At 57.4% G+C, this 18,869-nt stretch overlaps 1 protein-coding gene across 1 annotated transcript in view; it reads right to left on the bottom strand.

The window, feature by feature from the left end:
* ZDHHC14 (zinc finger DHHC-type palmitoyltransferase 14) overlaps positions 1–18,869 on the bottom strand; it is a 284,932-nt gene that overhangs the window by 27,203 nt on the left and 238,860 nt on the right. The window contains exons 6-7 of the mRNA XM_058289671.1: positions 9,350–9,487; positions 6,081–6,129 (exon numbers count right to left, since the gene is read on the bottom strand). Coding sequence (XP_058145654.1) covers positions 6,081–6,129; positions 9,350–9,487 — 187 coding nt within the window. The remainder of the gene's footprint in view (positions 1–6,080; positions 6,130–9,349; positions 9,488–18,869) is intronic.

Raw genomic sequence — 18,869 nt, 5'->3', positions numbered from 1 at the left:
GAGACCCCCACCCCACTGACTCTCATCCAAAGATGAAAGGTCTTAGGTGGCAGCGCAACAGCGATCGGGCAGTGGGAGCTGGGAGGAGGAGGGAAAAGAGGGGGCTCTGGCCTCAGTGCTAAGGGGGCTGGCAGGGAGGACGGCACCAGGCCCGGAGCCCCCCGAGGCTGTGGCCTGATGGCACCTGCTTCAGCCAAAGGGCCCGGAGTAGCTGCCAAGCCCCTCCACCCCCGGTGCCCCCCACTACCCCACGTCCTTCCCACCTTTGCCCACCCACCTCTCCTTCTGAACCTGCTTCTCCTCCTCTCCCCTCCTCTTCTCCCTCGCGTCGCCTCTCTCCCGTGCCAGAGCCCATTTAGTCTTGGCCCCCTTATGAGCTGGTCGATTCCTTTGTCCTAAAGACCCGCTGCACCCAATGAAGAGTTTTGGGTGTATCAATATGCCATCGCTTATGTCTATTTCTGTTGAGATGTCTTGATGGATTAGTTAGCCATTTTTGCTTCCAATCTCTCTCACTTTATCAATGCCTTTTTCTTTCAGGAGGAACCGGGGATTGAACCCAGGACATGGGAAGCAGGCGCTCAACCCCTGAGCTACATCCGCTCCCTGTGGCATTGTTTGTGATCATTTTGCAGCACAGACCTGCAGTGAGCAGCTCTGGCCCTGCCCTCACCTCTCAACATGTCTTCATGCGTTATGGCCAGGGGATCAGGACGGGGCCACCTTCTTGCCAGAGGAAACCCTGCAGAGGTGCACTGGGCTGCAGGACTTGACCACCCGGGGCTGGGCTTGGCGATGCAGCCAGGGAACCACCTAGAAGGGTAAGGCTTTGGCATTTCACAGGGTCTTGCTCAGGCCAACCGCCCGGCTCGGGGCCGCGCTGCCACGAACGGCAGAGCCGTGTCCAGGAGTTTGCACTTGTGCGGTCGCCGCGGTGGGCTGGGGCTGTGGACCCCGGGAAGGCACGTTCTCACGCCTAGCCCACCCCCATGGGTGTGCACCGCTGAAGCAGGACCTTTTGGTGCGGCGGCTTCAGTTAAGGTGTGGCCAGCTCCAGCAGGTATGTCTTAATCCTCTTACTGGAGTCCTTTAAAAGAATGAAATTCAGACCCACACAGTGAAAGCCACGAAGCAGCCGAGATCAACCAAACCAGAAAGTGAAGGGCGCCAGCCACGCCGCCACGTGCTTTGCCACGTGACACAGGAACAAGGATCACCATCAGCCGGTCTTTGGGAAGAAAGCATCGCCTGGATTTGGACATTTTCCAGCCTCAAAACTGAGTGAGTAAACTGCACTGGTTAAGCCCACGCAGTCCACGGCGTTTGCCTTGACCTGCCGAGGAAACTACAGCAGACCCCAGCCTGACTCCTCTGTTGTGAATCCACGCGGTGGTGCCCAGAGGAAAGGCGGGCTCCCCGGCGAGCAGGTGTCGTGAAGGCACCCGGCCCCACGCGCCGCCTGGTCTCCCGAGAACCAGCACTTAGCATTGCTCAGGACCACACCCTGACCCAGCAGGGCCCCGGGGGCCTTTTGTCTTCCAGAATGGGGCTGTGGCACACCGTCGGAATTCACCACTTCTTAGTGGCCTCTCGGAAGGAGCAGGCTTCCTCCAAGCCGTGGCCTTCAAGCCCTGAGGACAACCTCAGGCAGGCACACCGCTCGCTGGGGGGCCAGGAGCCGAGGCCGACGCGGCTGTGTGCTCCGGAAAAAACGTTCCTAATCGACTCCGCGTGCCTGTGAGCCAGGATGAACCCGGCCTCATGCGGAGGCGCTTTTCAGTTAAGTGGGCCCACCCGAATGAGGCGAGTCTTAATCAGAATTACTGCAGACCTCACAGAGAGGGCCTGGAAATCTCAGAAGGGAGAAAAGAAAACCTCTTTTCTCTGGGAAGAGACAGAGATGGACAGCCAAAAAAGTATGCTTACACACACACGCACACACAGGTACATATTTTTAACCAAGTTTTGTCTCTCCTGCCCTACCCTAGCTCTAACAGAAGGGACAGACGAGGGGACGGCAGGCAGACACAGGCTCGGATGTGCTTGTACAGAAACCCCCTCCAGCCACCAGCGCCCGAGTCGTGGGAGCCTGCCACCGGAGGCATGAGCGGTGGCAGAGCGGGGCCCAGCCGCGCCCCTCCCTAGGCCCCGGCACTCGTGACATGTTACCTTATGGGTCAAAGGGGTGTTGTAGAAGTGACTGAGGCTATGGGCCTTGAGATGGGGAGATTATCCTGACCCGGGGGGGCCGAGCTGATGGTTTGTCTTTAAGAGAAACTTCCTGCGTGGAGAGACGTGGTGGAAGAGGAGGCAGATGATCAAGGCGTGAGAGGGACGCGGCCTGCGGTGGCTGCCTTGGAGATGGGCCAGGGGGTGGGGTGAGGGAGGTCACGGGCCAGGGGATGGGGGTGCCACTGGAAGCTGAGAACCCACAGCGACCCCAGCACAGCACAAGGCCCTCAGCCCCACGCGGGATGTGACCCCCCCAGCCACCCTCCGGCTGAACCTGGGAGAGGATCCTCCCCGCCTGCCTCCCCAAGCGAGCCCAGGCAGGCCGACACCTCGATTTCGTCCCCGAGGGGCGCGGAGCAGAGCAGCGGCTGGGTCTGCTGGAGGCAGGGCCTCGGAGCTGCGGGACTAATTGTTACTGTTACTTTAAGCCGCTGACTTTGTGATTATCTGTTACAGCAGCGACAGGAAACGAGGCCTGGCTGGTAGATGTCGCAGGTGCTGCCAGAGGCCTGGGCGCAGGCGCGGGAAGGCATTGCAGGCGAATCTGGACGCTGTACGTATGGGTCCCGTCCCGTGGGCAGAGCTGGCTGGGGCTGCCCCAGCTTCACCCACCCCCGAGAGAGTGCAGGGGGTGCCCGGGTGGCCCCCGCAAAGAGGACAGAAAGGGTGAGTGGAAATACAGAAGCAAGCCTACCTGCTGACGGAAGGCTGAGGCTTTTACGAGTTTTCAGCCATTGGGCCGTAGGGAAACGTTCGCCTCTGCCGGAGAACGATTTTTAAAGGGAAAATAAACTAAAGTTCCGGACTCAATAAATCTGAGCATTTCCCCTTTCCACGTGAATCGTTTCTTTGGGAAAACCAGCCGATGACTTCAAGTCCACGGCCGCTCTCCTCCTTCCTGGCCCCGCGGCCGGGATCTCGGGCTCCCCGGGGGCTCGGTGGTCTTGATTTGCACAAGGCCCACGGCACGAGCGGGCAGGCGTGCCTGAAGGTCCCACAGAGCCTGCCTCTCACGTGCAACGTCCAAAAAGGGCGTCCTTGGGCCACCCCTGTGCCGCGTGTGAGGAAGGCTTTGGAGTCTCTCACGCACGTCACTGACTTGGTGGCGCATCCACGTCAAGGGCAGAGTGGTGGCCCCTGGGATCACAAAAGGCTTAAGGAACAGCCTCGCGATTCCCCGCGGGGGAGCAGGAACAAGCCCAGCCCAGGACCGCCTGCCTGGCCCTTCCTTGAGATGCCCCTTGGGATCAGGACCCTGGAAGGGCCACGAGTGGGGGCGTCTGTAGGGGAAAGGATGACGGCCTGGCAGCAGCAAAGCCCACCACGCACAGCTCCTCCCTGCAGGACCCGAGGGGGGGAGCAAGGGGAAGCATGGCCGCAGGTCCCCGAGGCCTCAGGGATCCCGAGAGCTGCAGCCGCTCCGGCTTTGGGGCCAGAGCCTGCCTTCCCTCCTGGCGGAGAGGAGCTTGGCTCCGGGATGCCCAACGGGCACCGCGCTCGAGGCACACGCTTCAAGGAGGACAAGTGGGCACCGGGGACAGTGGACGGGGCAGGTGGCCGCGAGCCCATGTCTCTGGGCTACGGAAAACACCCCAGGTGGTGGCCCCGACCACGGTCCCAGCCCTGGGCACAGCAATCCGACCAGCACGTTGCCGGGATGGGACCATTTCCCAAAAATCCCAGACAAGCCTTTGCTCCAAGGAAGAAAATTCAGGCTTGGCCACGAGACCAGGCCACGCATGGCTCCTTGAGGGTAACAGGGCACAGGGAGGTGATGGGGCGGAGACGAGCACCCTGCTAGGGTCAGGAGGGGGTCGAAGATGGCCTTTCCCTGCAGACCTTTCTGAGCAGCACTGGAGGTCGGGGATTTCGTTCTCAGGGCCCCCTGTCCCTTCTAGCAACTTCCAGCTAAGTCTGTCTTCCCACAGCATTAATAAAAGACAGGACGTCCGTGTAGAATGGACACCCCAAGTCCTCTTTGCAGATCTTCCATACGTCCCTTGACCCCTGACAGATGCACATGTAAAAGATACTAGCTGGGAAGCGGACTTGGCCCAGTGGTTAGGGTGTCCGCCTACCACATGGGAGGTCCGCGGTTCAAACCCCAGGCCTCCTTGACCCGTGTGGAGCTGGCCCATGCGCAGTGCTGATGCGCGCAAGGAGTGCCGTGCCACGCAGGGATGTCCCCTGCATAGGGGAGCCCCACACACAAGGAGTGCCCCGTAAGGAGAGGCGCCCAGCGTGAAAGAAAGTGCAGCCTGCCCAAGAATGGTGCCGCACACACAGACAGCTGATGCAGCAAGATGACGCAACAAAGAGAGACACAGGTTCCCAGTGCCGCTGATAAGGATAGAAGCGGTCACAGAAGAACACGCAGCAAATGGACACAGAGAGCAGACAACTGGGGGGGGCAGGGAGGGAGAAATAAATTTTTAAAAAAATCTAAAAAAAAAAGATACCAGCTGACCACAGAATCTGTACTTGTAACCAGTATTCATGGTGCCAGAGAAGACAGTTCACACTATGTCGATAAATACACACACATATACGTACTACATACACCTGTCATCTCTTTACACACACGTACACCATATGCCTCTATAGCTACCATCCAGCTATAACTATACTCATCACCTTTTTAGACATCGTCTGTCTAGATCTGTCTTTCTCTCATCTCTTCTATCTGACCATACTTGTTTCTAGATCTGTTTCATATACCCTGTACACCAGTGACTGCTGTGTTATTAAATGACACACGTATCTTATTAAAGTTCTTCAGCCTTTAAGAATTCTCTCCCATGAGATGAAAATGACTCCTGGGTGTAAGGAGGCGTTTGTCAGTCCCCCTGGCTAGATGCAGAAGGAAGAGCGGGCGGCAGATCTGAGGGGGCCGGTCAGCCCCCCACAGCTGACCCAAGCCTGCCAGCACCTGGGGAGGCGGGGGTGGAGGGGGGGGCATCAGGAACAGAGGGTGGGGATGTTGGCCTTTCAAAAGGCTCCACAGGTGCCCGCAGACCCCGGGTGGCAGGAGGGTGAAGCCTCAGTGATGCAGGTTTCCTGGGAGCAGACCAGGGGCCCAGGAAGGGTGCGCCGCTGCTGGAAACAACACAGGTGCCCTGCGCGGCCCACAGGAGCCTAGCGGGGGGCTCACCGATGGCCGACCCAACCGGGGGCTGTGTCCCGAGGCGGACCTCCCGTGGGCGGTCCCCGCCTGTCCCGTGGGCTGCCTGCTGATGAGCGTGACATCGGAACCCGCAGCTGCGCTCCCCCAGCCCGGCCCGAGCCCTGCTGGTGCAGGGTGGGCGGGAGCCCACACTTGCTTTTCTAGCCAGAGAGAGGAAACTCCTGCTTAAGGAAGGCAGAGTCCCGAAGGGGCTCAAGAACTCAGATGCTCGGAGGCACACAGGGGTTCTAAGCAGTGCGTAGGGGAGCCAGCCTGACGGAAGCCAAGGCCAGGCAAGACGGGGAGGTGGGGCGGCGGAGGGGAGGGGTGGGGAGAGGGAGGGGAGACAGGGAGGGGAGACAGGGAGAGGGGAGGGTGAGCTGGGGGAGGGGGATTGGGGGAAGGATTGGGCAGAGGGGAGAGGAGAGGGGTGGGGGAAGGGCAGAGGGGTGGGGGAGGGAGGTGGAGCAGAGGAGTGGGCAGAGGGGAGGGGCGGGGGAGAGGTGGGGAGAGTGGTGGGCAGAGGGGAGGGATGGGAGATGGCTGGGGGAGAGAGGTGGGAGGAAGGCAGAGGGGTGGGCAGAGGGGAGGGGGAGAGGGGACGGGTGGGCAGAGGGGTAGGGGGAGGAGTGGGCGGGGGTGGGCGGGCCCAGCCCGTGGGGAGCCCGTGGAAGCGGCAGGATATCTGGCCGGGCTGTCCTTGAGTGCGTTGAGGAAGCCTGACTGCTGCGAACCTGTGGGAACGAAAGCAAAGCTGAGGATTCCAGGGTTCTCTCCAGAGTCTCAGCTCCGTCCTCTGCCCCAAACACTAGGTGCCCACAGCTCACGCGCATGATTGGATTTCGTAAGGGCCGCAGCCCCCGTTCACTGACACGAGCCTGAGATGCCACTCACATTATTCAACAAGAAAGTGGCAGATTCGTAATTAGGGCCAACATCTGCAGGACATTCTGTCAATAAAAGCAGATGGATGTCTGCACACTTCCCCGTAAATTGCAGTTCTGATGACTCTTTTGTTTTCCCCATTTTGATAGGAAAATAGAACACTGTAGGCTATTTCTTTCCTCCTCTTTCATGAAAGACTGTTTTCCCCCCAAATGGTTAATTTGTGACCCTGGGAATCCCATCAGCTGGCTACGAGGGAAAGCCGTCTTTCTCTGCTCTTAACGTAATCAAACTCATAAATCTGAAGTTTATTTCGGACTCCTTTTAGGCTTCAGCCATTTTAATATGAGCTCTCGGTGCCAGAAAATATTTCCGCAGGGGCTTGAGTAAAGATGCACCTGACGAGAAGACGTTCTTATTTTACGTCTTGGCAATATCCGTTTTACAGAGAAAAGGGGGCCCTCTCGTCGTGATGCCCCGGGCCCGGCTGTGTGGAATGGCCCTTTGGCTGGGGGGACACCACTGGGCCTTGCTCCGCAGGGCAGGGACCCGGCAAGGCTGCTGGCAAGGCTTGGTTCCCCTGGCCTCCCGGCTGCGCGACTCTCATGCAGCACGGGCACGACAGGAGGGTTCCGGAAACTTCTCTGTGTGGCCAAAACCGTGGCTGCCTTTGGGAAGGGGGAGAGTGGGCGGGCCACCCACTTTTCCTCGACAGCCCCATTCCCTCCGGCCCCCTCCTCTCTCGCCCACTCCTACCCACGGGGCACAAGGACTCGCCCTGCGGTGGGACGAGAATCAGTGGGAAGGGATGAGGAGATGAAGGAGAGCTACATGCTTGGAATGTCCGCCCCCATCTCCGCTGGGCCAGTCGAGCCACTGGCCAGTGGACACGAGAGACCCTGAGAGTAAACACACCCTTGAGGCAAGAGGGTGCTGAAAAAATGATCCCTCTTTCCCGACTGCAAGAAATTCTACCTCTTTCCTAACCTCTCCTTCCTCTCTAGGGAAATCCAGCTTCCCCTTCCAGGCATCCTGGAGACAGGGGACCTCTCTGTCCCTCTCCCCCCACTTCCCACCCCTACCCCCACTGAGTCTTCCCACTTGCAGCCCGTGACCTCCCGGGGGAACGGAGGTGAAAGGTGTCCAGCTGCGCTCCAAAAGCTCTCCGCTTTTGCCAAAGGCGCCTGAGGCGCGGGCGGAAATGGGAGCCAACTGGAAACCTGCGCCTTTCCCGGCAGTGCCGCCTGCCAGGCCAAATGGGGCGCGGGGCTCTTTTGTGGGCCAGGGAGGTGCAGAACAAGAGGGAAGGAAAACCTTCATCTGCTTTGGACCCAAGTCTTCAGAATACGTTCAATCAGCTGCAGAGTTAAGACTTTTTTAGAAGATGTACTAACAGGATGTAAACTAGCAGTGGCTCTAATTGGCTGGAGCCAGGGTGAAGGGACACTTGAGAGAAGACGGGGGTAAAATGTACATCTCATCCCATCAGGTGGGCAGGTGGGCATCTCAGCTCGCGCTGTGCGGGTTCCGGGCGTTTACGTGAGAGACGGGGCTGGGGTAGATTGGTCCTGGATACCCCAGAATGTGGGGCAAGGACATGCACACAATCGGATTATTAAAAAAAGCATTTCAGACTTGTTACAGATCCTCTTCGAGCCATGTGTGCTGCATCTGTTCTTATTTCTTTGCCAGCGTGTGAACAATTGCCTCTTTGAAGGTGAGCACGTAATGCCTTCCGCCTTCTCCCAGCTCCTCTGCCTGGTAATAAACCTCGTTCCATTTCTGCCACTCCGTGACTCTGACACGGGACGAGGAGGTGCGTCTGTAGACCCGCCATCAGCATCATCCCGGCTGGTGGGGACATGGTGTCCGAGCAGTTAACTGGCTTCTCGTAACCCCCAGTCCGGGGCTCTCAGGCCGTATTACAAATCTGCGTCACATCGAGGCCCAAGGATTGCAGTCAGAGAGGACAAGAACTGGGATCTAAAACGCATGTGACAACTTGCGAGAGGCCGTGGCATGTTCAGATTGGACTCACATTCGCACGAGAATGAAAAAACATTCCACACTGCCCGCTCCCCGAGCCCCCAAAACAAGGCCCCCTAAAAGAGAAGGGGAGAAACCTTGTATGCTTTGCTTCAACCTTGGGAAATGCCACGCTTGCTCTCAGCCCTGCGGCGAGGGGAAGGCAGTGAGGAGTGTTCTTGGATACTTCAGAAACATCCAGGAAGGTGGACAAGCAGCTTTGCTGGTCTCTAATTTGCTAATGGCACTGCAGTGGCGTTCAAAGGTGCCCATTTATAGTTCAAAGCCAGTTAACTCCCTTCTCATCACTGTGTGACGTGGGCAGGATGATCGAGACACAAAGGAAATTCGCAGACGTGACCTTCAGGACGGGGGAGGGACAACTGCCCTTTGTTCAGGCAAATATGTATTAAAATCATGCATATCCAGATGCAGTTTTTAAGTGAGGCTGCTCCATGCTTTGTTCATGGTTGACTCGTGTTCTGGCAGAGCAGTGAGACTCTTGTCATAGGCACATCTTGAACATCCACAGACTGGCGTGTAAGAAAACGCAGTCTTTACCCCCAGATATGTGTGTGTATATATATACAGATAGATATATGCTTTTTTTCCCCAGGGGTGACTGTTTCTAAGTAGATAGGGCGTTTAAAGAAAAAGTCCTGCTCATCGGTGGTTTTCATTACAGCACTTTGCCTTTTGTGCAAAGCAAGGAGCTGGTTTTGCCAAGGGAAGAGGAAGTGATGGCACTGAGGATTGAATAAGGAAGGGTGTCTCGAGGAAAAAAAGTCTCGTGGGTGAAAGAAAAACCCGATCCCGTGTGACCCTGGAAGGGCTGGGGGGGTGGGAAGGGGAGTGAGGGGAGGGAGGAGAGGGGGGCGGGCTGGGAATGGGGGGGGCGGGCTCGGAATGGGGGGGGGCGGTGTGGGAGAGGGGGAAGAGAAGAAAGAGAGCCCGAACTGATCAAAAGAGCAAATCAACTTTAAACCGGAGCACCCGAGCGGGCGCGCGGGCACATACGGAAGCTGATGTCGCCAGCATACTTACGAAGGATGACGTGGGTGATAACGAATGCAAATATAAAGACTGTCAGAAAAGACAGAGATAAAATAAACATATAAAAAAATCTGTAGTTTCTTTTCCCCACACAGTTGCCTACCCAGGGACAGTGGTGGTCAAACCGTTCTGAAATGAGAGGCAGAAAAAAGAGAAAAGAAGGAAACAGATTAATAAAACGTCATTTTTACTCGCGAGAACACAGCTTCCCCGCGCCGCCCCATACTCTAGTCACGAAACGCTAGCGTGCTCGGTGCTTCCAAATTACCCACTTAGAGAAACGTTTAACATTAAGGCATCTTAAGGCGTCACACGAGCAGAAGTAGTCTTTCGACAGAACTTGGCTGTTTTGATCAAACTAAAGCACATGCCTTCTTCTCGAAGGGCAACTTAAAAGAAGCAGGAGCACTCTTCTCCTTCCTAATTGGAAAAGTAAAGATCTCCCCCTTTTGTTGAAGAAATCTCTTCCATTCCTTCACAGAACACTCCTGCCTTGAGACAGCAGGACCTGGTGGGCTGGGGCTCTGCGGTGGGTGGGCCTATGGGGTCTCCCTCTGCCTCTCTCGTAAGCGGCCCTGCCCGAGAGAGGGTGCAAAGGCCCTGGGGCAGGAGGCAGCTCAGGACAGCCCTGCTCTCCAGCCCAGGGGCAGCTTTCTCCTTCATTGCAATGGTAGCGGGAGATTGGTAACTTGCGAAGCGAGCTCTGCTCTCGAGGTGGCCACGGACCCCTGGGGTCCTTCAGCCCACCTTCACAGCATCCCCCCCTGCAGACCTGGGATGCCGCAGAGGGTCAGCGCGGCGTAAGGCGAGGCCTGGGGCGGCGTTTTTAAGTGCATGCAGGGCTTTATGGTGCCAAGAGAAGTACCAACACCAGCAGAGGCGGCCCCAGCACATCCCCGGGAGGAACAGGCGGCCCTGCTTCATGGCCACTGAGGAAATGGGAGCTGGGAGGAAGGGGGTACAGAGCCCACGGGGGGCCGGAAGGCGAGGCCGCGCCCTCCCCCGCCGCTCCTGCTCCCCCTGCGTCGCGCTGTCCCAGGGCTCTGTGACCGGCAGGGCACTGCAGGAGATCCCCCACGGACCCCCACGGACAAGCCCAAAGCCGCTGGCCAGGAGATTTCTCAGGGAACCTGCAGCGTGCTCGCGATTGTCACTCGCCATGTCACAGGGGTGCGGGGCTCCTCCTTCCAGAGCCACTGGGCTGAGCAAGAGTCCAAGGCCACGTGTCCCACTCCCCACACGCTCCCCCAGAGCTCCTGCCTCCGGACAGGGAGGGAAGCGGGGCTACGGCACGGCTTTCCACGCAGGCTCTTTTCCGAGCCTCCTTCCTACCTGGCTTCATGTCCTTAAAAATGTGTACAAAGGGAAGCGGATGTGGCTCAACGGATAGAGCATCCATCTCTCATGTGGGAGGTCCAGGGTTCAAACCCAGGGCCTCCTGACCCGTGTGCAGCTGGCGCACACACAGTGCTGATGCGCGCAAGGAGTGCCGTGCCATGCCACGCAGGGGTGTCCCCCGCGTAGGGGAGCCCCACACACCAAGAGTGAGCCCCGTAAGGAGAGCCGCCCTGCGTGAAAATGTACAGCCTGCCCAGGAGTGGCATTGCACACACGGAGAGCTGACACAGCAAGATGACACAACAACAACAAAAAGACAGATTCCCGGTGCCGCTGACAAGAATACAAGCGGACACAGAAGAACACACAGCAAATGGACAGAGAGAGCAGACAACTGGGGGGAAGGGGAAGGGGAGAGAAATAAATAAATAATAAATATTAAAAAAAAAAAAAAGCACATGGAGGGGCCCATGAGGCATGAATGAATAAACAAAGTCACACAAGGGCGTCAGTGCCAGCATGTCCTGGTCGCGGCTCACGAATCACTCGTCCCCGGTTTTAAGGTATATCGCAAGCACGTGTCTCAGAAAGGGCGTGGGACACCTGGGTGGACCGGTGGTGGCAGACCTGCCGAGTGTGACCGCTCTCTGCGGGGACACTGACGAGGAAGCAGCCTGCCAGAGGACACCGAAGAATCTAGAACTCACCGGTCCAGGCTGACCCGCTGGCCCGCGAGAGGCCGATGCCCCAGTGGCAGGGACGCCTTCGGCGGACCCCGAGCTGCTCTGTGACCAGCTGCTGCCCCCGCCAGCCCGCAGGTCACAGCCCTAATCATCCGTCTACACCAGCGGTTCTGAACCCTTTCTGTTCCATGGACCCCTTTGCCAGTCAGGTGAAAACCACGGACCCCTCCTCAGAGTGGAGCGGCAGGTAGTTTACGACTCTCCACATCGGCATGCCTTTAAATTAAACTCCAGGGTTATTCACAGTTACGTTTTACAATGCTCCCCTACCTTCAAAACCCGATAACCTAACACGGTTCAACATCTGTTCAGACAGTCATTTTCGGCAAACGTTCAGAAATTCCAGTTTTCCTACGGCGGCATAAAACCATCTTGCCACCTTTACCCACCTTTTCGCAGGCAGGTATCCAAACACGCTACATCGAAATGGAAATCCCACTAAGTCCACACTGTGCTGTGTGTTATTTAATAAGGAGATCACACCCGCACCGACACGTCCCCACGAGAATAATGTTTTTTTTTAAATTTTCCATTCAAGCTCACAGACTTCCTGAAATCTTTCTGTGGACCCCTTGTGGGTCCGTGGACCCCTGGTCAAGAACCCCTGGTCTACACTGTCCCTGGTGAGCCTCGATCCAGTGGGAAGAAATGCAGAAAGAGCCAGGGACAGGCTCCCAGGAGGCCAGGTTTTCTCCAGCCCCGGAGACGGCGATTTGAAGCAACTTCTCTTCCTTATGTGCAGCCCCCACTGAAAGCACTTCCCACTTGGCAACTTGTCTTACTAAAGAGTTTCCTCGTGGCCAAAGAAAACCCCACTGAAAATGTAGGGTCCTGGGGGAATTCCTTTCTTTGTTTTTTTTAAGATTTATTATTTTTTAAATTTATTTCCCTGCCTCCCCCGTCCCCCGTTGTCTGCTCTGTGTCCATTTGCTGTGTGTTCTTCTGTGTCTGCTTGCACTCTTGTCAGCGGCACTGGGAATCTGTCTCTTTTTGTTGCGTCATCTTGCTGTGTCAGCTCTTTGTGTGTGCAGCACCATTTTTTGGGCAGGCTGCACTTTTTTCATGCAGGGTGACTCTCGTTACAGGGCGCATTCCTTGAGCGTGGGGCTCCCCTATGCGGGGACACCCCTGCATGGCAGGGCACTCCTTGTGCGCATCAGCACTGCGCATGGGCCAGCTCCACACGGGTCAGGAGGCCCGGGGTTTGAACCGCGGACCTCCCATGTGGAGGGCAGACGCTCTGGTTTTTCTTCAGTTCCCTCCTGTATTTGTCACCTAAGGGCTGGTAGAAGAGGCGCGAGCGAGCCGCGGGGGCCACGGTCACCCAGGGAATCACCGTCCTGCTGCCCGACCGTGTGGACCGCTCCAGCTGACCGCTGCCTCGGCCTCCCTGGCACCGCTCACCCTGCTCCTCGTCTCTGTGGACGTTTGCACCGTGTCGTCACCCCTTAGCCCGGAGCTTTCCGCGCCAACTACGCAGGGTCACCGCGCACTTGACCAGGCGCAGCAGAGACCCCTCGAGGCCGGTCACTGGGCCCAGAGCCCAGGTGTCCCTCCGGCCCTGGTCTCGCCCTGGTCCCCACGTCCTGTCTGGCGGCCAGTCCTGCCAGCTCGGCCTCCGGCCTGCTCCGAAGCCGTCGTATTTGCGTTTTATTGCTTTTCTCTGCCAGCTCGACTGGAAGCCTCAGCAGACGTTCGTCAGGTGAAGGGGAAGCTCCTCACAGCACCGAAGGACACCGTGTGAGCACGTGGGCTCCCAGGGCCACAGAGCGAGAAGTGACAGGAGCCTGGGGCCTCCCTAGCCCCCAGAACCCGCGCTCGCAGCCGCCCGCACCCACGCTGCCTTTGCCAGGGCTTCCGCGACCCGGACGGGCCAGTGCGAGGGCACAGCGCCAGCCCTTCCTTCCCCCGCGTGCGGGTGCCGCGGGGTCTTCAGACCTGAGGTGAAGCCTGTGGCCGGCCCTGCACCGCGGCCAGGGCTCGGGCGGTGCCGCAGGGAGCAGACAGCCCCTCCCCGCACGCGAGGGAGGAGGAGGGGCGCTGCCACGGTGTCACGGGGGGACTGTCACAAGGGGTGGTCACACCCAGGCTGCCACGGGGCTGTCACGGGGGCTGTCGTGGGCTGTCACGGCGGGTTGTCTGGGGGGTTGTCATGGGAGGCGTTACAAGGGGTGATCACATGGGGGCTGCCATGGGCTGTCACGGGGCTGTCATGGACTGTCATGGGGCTGTCTTGGGGCTGTCACGGGGCTGGCTCGGGGCTGTCACGGGGCTGTCACAGGCTGTCATGGGCTGTCACAGGGGCTGTCTTGGAGGCTGTCTTGGGGGCTGTCACAGGGCTGTCACGGGGGCTGTCACAGGGCTGTCACGGGGCTATCTCGGGGGCTGTCTCGGGGGTTGTCATGGGCTGTCACGGGGGCTGTCTTGGAGGCTATCTCAGGGACTGTCATGGGGCTGTCATGGGCTGTCACGGGGCTGTCTCGGGGGCTGTCACGGGGCTGTCACGGGGCTGTCTCAGGGCTGTCACGGGGCTGTCACGGTGGCTGTCTCGGGGGCTGTCACGGGCTGTCACGGGGGCTGTCTCAGAAGCTGTCATAGGGGCTGTCTCGGGGGCTGTCTCGGGGGCTGTCACGGGGCTGTCACGGGGCTGTCTCGGGGCTGTCACGGGGCTGTCACGGTGGCTGTCTCGGGGGCTGTCACGGGCTGTCTCGGGGCTGTCACGGGGCTGTCACGGGGGCTGTCTCGGGGGCTGTCACGGGCTGTCATGGGGGCTGTCACGGGGCTGTCACAGGGCTGTCACGGGCTGTCACGGGGGCTGTCATAGGGGCTGTCTCGGGGGTTGTCACAGGGCTGTCACAGGGCTGTCACGGGTTGTCACGGGTTGTCACGGGGGCTGTCTCGGGGGTTGTCACGGGCTGTCATGGGCTGTCATGGGGCTGTCACGGGCTGTCACGGGGGCTGTCTCAGAAGCTGTCTCGGGGGCTGTCACGGGGCTGTCATGGGGCTGTCATAGGGGCTGTCTCGGGGGCTATCTCGGGGGCTGTCACGGGGCTGTCATGGGGCTGTCATAGGGGCTGTCTCGGGGGCTATCTCGGGGGCTGTCACGGGCTGTCACGGGGGCTGTCTCAGAGGCTGTCTCGGGGGCTGTCACGGGGCTGTCATGGGGGCTGTCATAGGGGCTGTCTCGGGGGCTATCTCGGGGGCTGTCACGGGCTGTCACGGGGGCTGTCATAGGGGCTATCTCGGGGGCTGTCATGGGGCTGTCACGGGGGCTGTCTCAGAAGCTGTCTCGGGGGCTGTCACGGGGCTGTCATGGGGGCTGTCATGAGCTGTCATAGGGGCTGTCTCGGGGGCTATCTCGGGGGCTGTCACGGGCTGTCACGGGGGCTGTCATAGGGGCTATCTCGGGGGCTGTCATGGGGCTGTCACGAGCTGTCACACGCAGGTCTGGCGTGGGCTGCCTCGCGGTGCCCACCGGGCCCCGGCCGTGTGGGGAGGGGCCGCCCTCGGTCTGAATTTGCTTGTGGCCCCGCTAAGTTGTGGCAGGAGCAAGGCGCTGGGGGCGGCGACAGTCGAAAGGGCCAGTGCCCTCGTCCCCCGGGGCGGACAGGAGACCTGGCTTGGGCACGAGCCCGGCTGGGAGGCGAGTGTGGGGTGGCCGCAGCCCCTGGGACACGGGGGGAGTGGGGGCGCTGGAGGAGGGACCCCGCCGGCTGGCCACGCCGCGGCAGCACGGCACACCCGGGCGTCCCTAACAGCTTAGAGGTGTTTGTGGAAACCCCGGGGGCGTGCATTTGCACTCGGGGCGGCAGGGGTGGGCGCGGGCGCGCGGTGGGAGCCGAGGGTCTTTGAAGAAGCACTTTGGCGTCACGGCCACGTCCTGGAGCGTGAAGCCTGGGCCCCGCCGGAAGGCAGTGGGCTCCATGCGAGAGCCCTGGAGGGTCCCTTCAGGAGGGTGAGGGTCTCCTCCCCCAGTGAGGGCCACGGCGGTCTGTGCTCCCCCTTGCTGCACCCCCGCAGAGCTGGGGGGATGGGCGGCAGGGGTGGGGGCACGGGGTGGGGGGTGCTGGGAAACCCAGAGGCACACCGGACAAGCAAATTCTCTAAAACAGGGGTTCTTACCAAGGGGTCCGTGAGCTTGACATGAAATTCAGAAAAACACTCTTGTGGGACGTGTTGGCACGGGTGTGATGGGTTTTTAAATAATAAGTGTGCAGTGTGGACTTAGTGAGGGTCCGCGGTTTTCACCCAGCTGGCGGAGGGGTCTGTGGGGCAAGGAAGGTTCAGAACCCCCCGCCCTAAAACAGCGAGGCGTGGGGCCAGGTTAGGGCGCCAGGCTCCCCGCGCACGCCGTCACCCCATCTGCAGGGACTGCGATTCGTTTTCCTCTCTCCCCACAGGAGCTCGTTTTCAGTCACCCCGTAACCCCGACCCTAAGTTAGTGTCCCGCATGGAGCGCTAACAAGGCCTTCAATAGGGAAGCAGACTTGGCTCAACAGACAGAGCGTCCTCCTACCACATGGGAGGTCCAGGGTTCAGACCCCGGGCCTCCTTGACCCGTGTGGAGCTGGCCCACACGCAGTGCTGATGCGTGCAAGGAGTGCCCTGCCACGCAGGGGTGTCCCCCGCGTAGGGGAGCCCCACGCGCAGGGAGTGCGCCCCGTAAGGAGAGCCGCCCAGCGCGAAAAGAGCACAGCCCAACCAGGCATCTTGCAGCAAGATGATGCAACAAAAAGGGACACAGATTCCCAGTGCTGCTGACAAGAATGTAAGTGGACACAGAAGAACACACAGTGAATGGACACAGAGAGCAGACCACTGGGGCCAGGGCAGGGAGGGGAGAGAAATGAATAAAAATAAATCTTTAAAAAAAAAAATAATGCAAAGTCCTCCGATAGAGGCAGCAGTCCTTTAATTGCCGTCAGTAGGTTACCAGCAATCGCCACTCCTGGTTGCAGTGTGGAGGTATAAGAAAATGTTGCCAAAGGTAAGATTTGGGGCCTGCCAACCCCCGGAAAAAGGCAGGGTGTGTGCCCCTGGCATACGTTCAGAGAAGGCAGGGCTGGGAAGGGGCCTGCAGAGCTGACCACGGCTGTTGCCCGCCCAGCAACAGCTTAACCAATTATGGAAGCATCACTTTGAAAAAAAAATCCTGTCCAGGTGCATTTACCTCATTTAGTCCTAAAAACACACAACTGTTTCTCCAGGGTCCCGAAATATGATTGAATGAGCACAGACTGGTTAAATGACATGACCAAGGTCTCCTGGTTAATGAAGAAAATGAAAAACAAATGCTTGACCATATTCACATCCTCATAAAACTAAATCCCAAATGTTTTTTTTTAACTTTAGCCTTGATGTCGTACCTTCTTTGCCTTTGCTACACAAATACGACGATATCACTGTTAACTGCAGTCTGTAAGTTACATTAGTTGTATTTTTCCCAAGCATCGCCGTATTCTTAATACTGCCTAGTAGAGGAATGCTCCTGCATTTGTATTATTAACCACAATCTTCAGCTACCACTGAAATCACTAGATCACACAGTCCCTGCATTATCCCCTCGCTGCCTTTCAGTGGCATAAACCTCCCCGGACCTGCCCTTTCAGCCACAATCACATCTACAAATCAGCCGTGTTAGTTCATTCACTGCCACGTGCTACCATCACCTTACCACTTCCGCGTATTTACAGTCCACTTACTACACGCCCTGCACGCGGTCAGCACAGCTCCCCCCCCCCTCGGGCCACAGTCTCCTGCTAACCAGCTCGCCATGGTCCAGCTGCTGACGTCCACCCATCGCCTCTCGTTATGTCAGTGAGACCACACAATATTCGTCCTTTTGTGTCGGCCTTATTTTATGCAACATAATATCCTCAAGGTTCATCCCCAATGTTATGTGCACCCCAAGTTCATTCATTAAAAGCCCCGTGGGGTCAGCGGGGTGGAATTCAAGTTGGTGGCAGCAGCTGAGAAGTCGCCCAGCCTGCAGATTCTAGGTGGGGAAAGGCCAGCGGCCACGTGGCTTAGGAAAAGAAGCCATGTCCTCTTTTAACCTAAAACTTTAAATGATAATGAAAATAATGCTACTAATGATGACAGATAAAAGCTTCTGTTTCCGGAGTGCCTGCTATGCCCCAGGCACTTACGTATATTCAGCGTCACAAGAGCGCCAAGGTGAGCTCTGCACTTTACAGGTGAGCAACCGGCCAGCGGTCAGGAAGTGGACACACCGGGAGCTGGGCGACGGAGCCAGCCTGGGGCCATCAGCGGAGCAGTCTGCCAGTCTCTGCCTGAGTCAAAGAACTGGCTACTTGCAGTTTGACATTTGAACCCAATATGTTCATAATAAGTGACTTAAAAAAACAACAGGGAGCTGGTGTGGCCCAGTGGTTGAGCAGTGGCTTCTTGCATACGAGGTCCTGGGGTCAATCCATGGCCCCGGTACCTCAAAAAAACTACAGCAACAGCAACAAAAACAAAAACCCAGTATATTTGGTGAACATAAGCATCATTAAAATATTAGTCCTGAAAGTATTATTGTAGTGGGTTAGTTGCCCTAAAAACAGTTATAATCTGATCATTCCAAAGACTTTCTGGATTAACTGTCTTTTTTTTTTTTTACAAATCAATTCTATTGATACATATTAACAAAGCATAAAACTATCCAAATTGTATGATCATTGGTATTTAGTATAATAATATAGATGTGCATTCATCATTTTAGTCATTGTTAGAGCATTTTCATTATTCCAATAATAATAATGAAAAACAAAAAACAGACAAAGAAAACTCATTGTCTCTCAGTCTCTCTCTGCTTCCCCTGCCATACACGGCTGCTATTGTTTCCACCTCTCTGGTTTACTTGTATTTATATTTTGTAAAAACAGTCTTAGATGCAACATTACCCATATTTGGATTTCACATGAGATTTCACTATATCATACAGCCCCATGTTACATTTTTCAGCTTTCCTTCTAGTAATACACATGTCCATAGATTTTCCTTCTCAACCACTGTCATACCCACATAATAGCTCCGCCAGTTACAAAGAACACTGGCCATCCAAAAGCCGTTGAACACGAGGCAGGGGCCATACAAATAAGGAGAATGGAAAATTATTAAAACTGGACATGCACAGAAAAATCCGCTGAAACACAAAGGGGAAAATATTTGCAAAAGAAGCATCTGGAGAAAGGGATAACACCCGAAAAAATGGTGACCTGAAATCTCCCAGAAGTGGGGGCCCTGGAGGGGGATCCAAAGAAGAGACAAACCAGGGGCCCTGACAGCCCACCCGTGGCCAGAACTGCATTTCCCACAGGGTGGTCCGGGGACTTGGGGTGGGCACCCCACGTAGTCAACCAAAGGGACTGAGAGTCCTGCCTCCTTCTCCAAGGGGCTCCTGGAAACTTGTGAAACGGGTGGAG

This window comes from Dasypus novemcinctus, chromosome 28 (assembly GCF_030445035.2).
Source record: "Dasypus novemcinctus isolate mDasNov1 chromosome 28, mDasNov1.1.hap2, whole genome shotgun sequence".
Lineage (NCBI taxonomy): Eukaryota > Metazoa > Chordata > Mammalia > Cingulata > Dasypodidae > Dasypus > Dasypus novemcinctus.
Note: the sequence above shows the minus strand (reverse complement) of the source record. Positions and strands in the feature narration are given on the sequence as shown.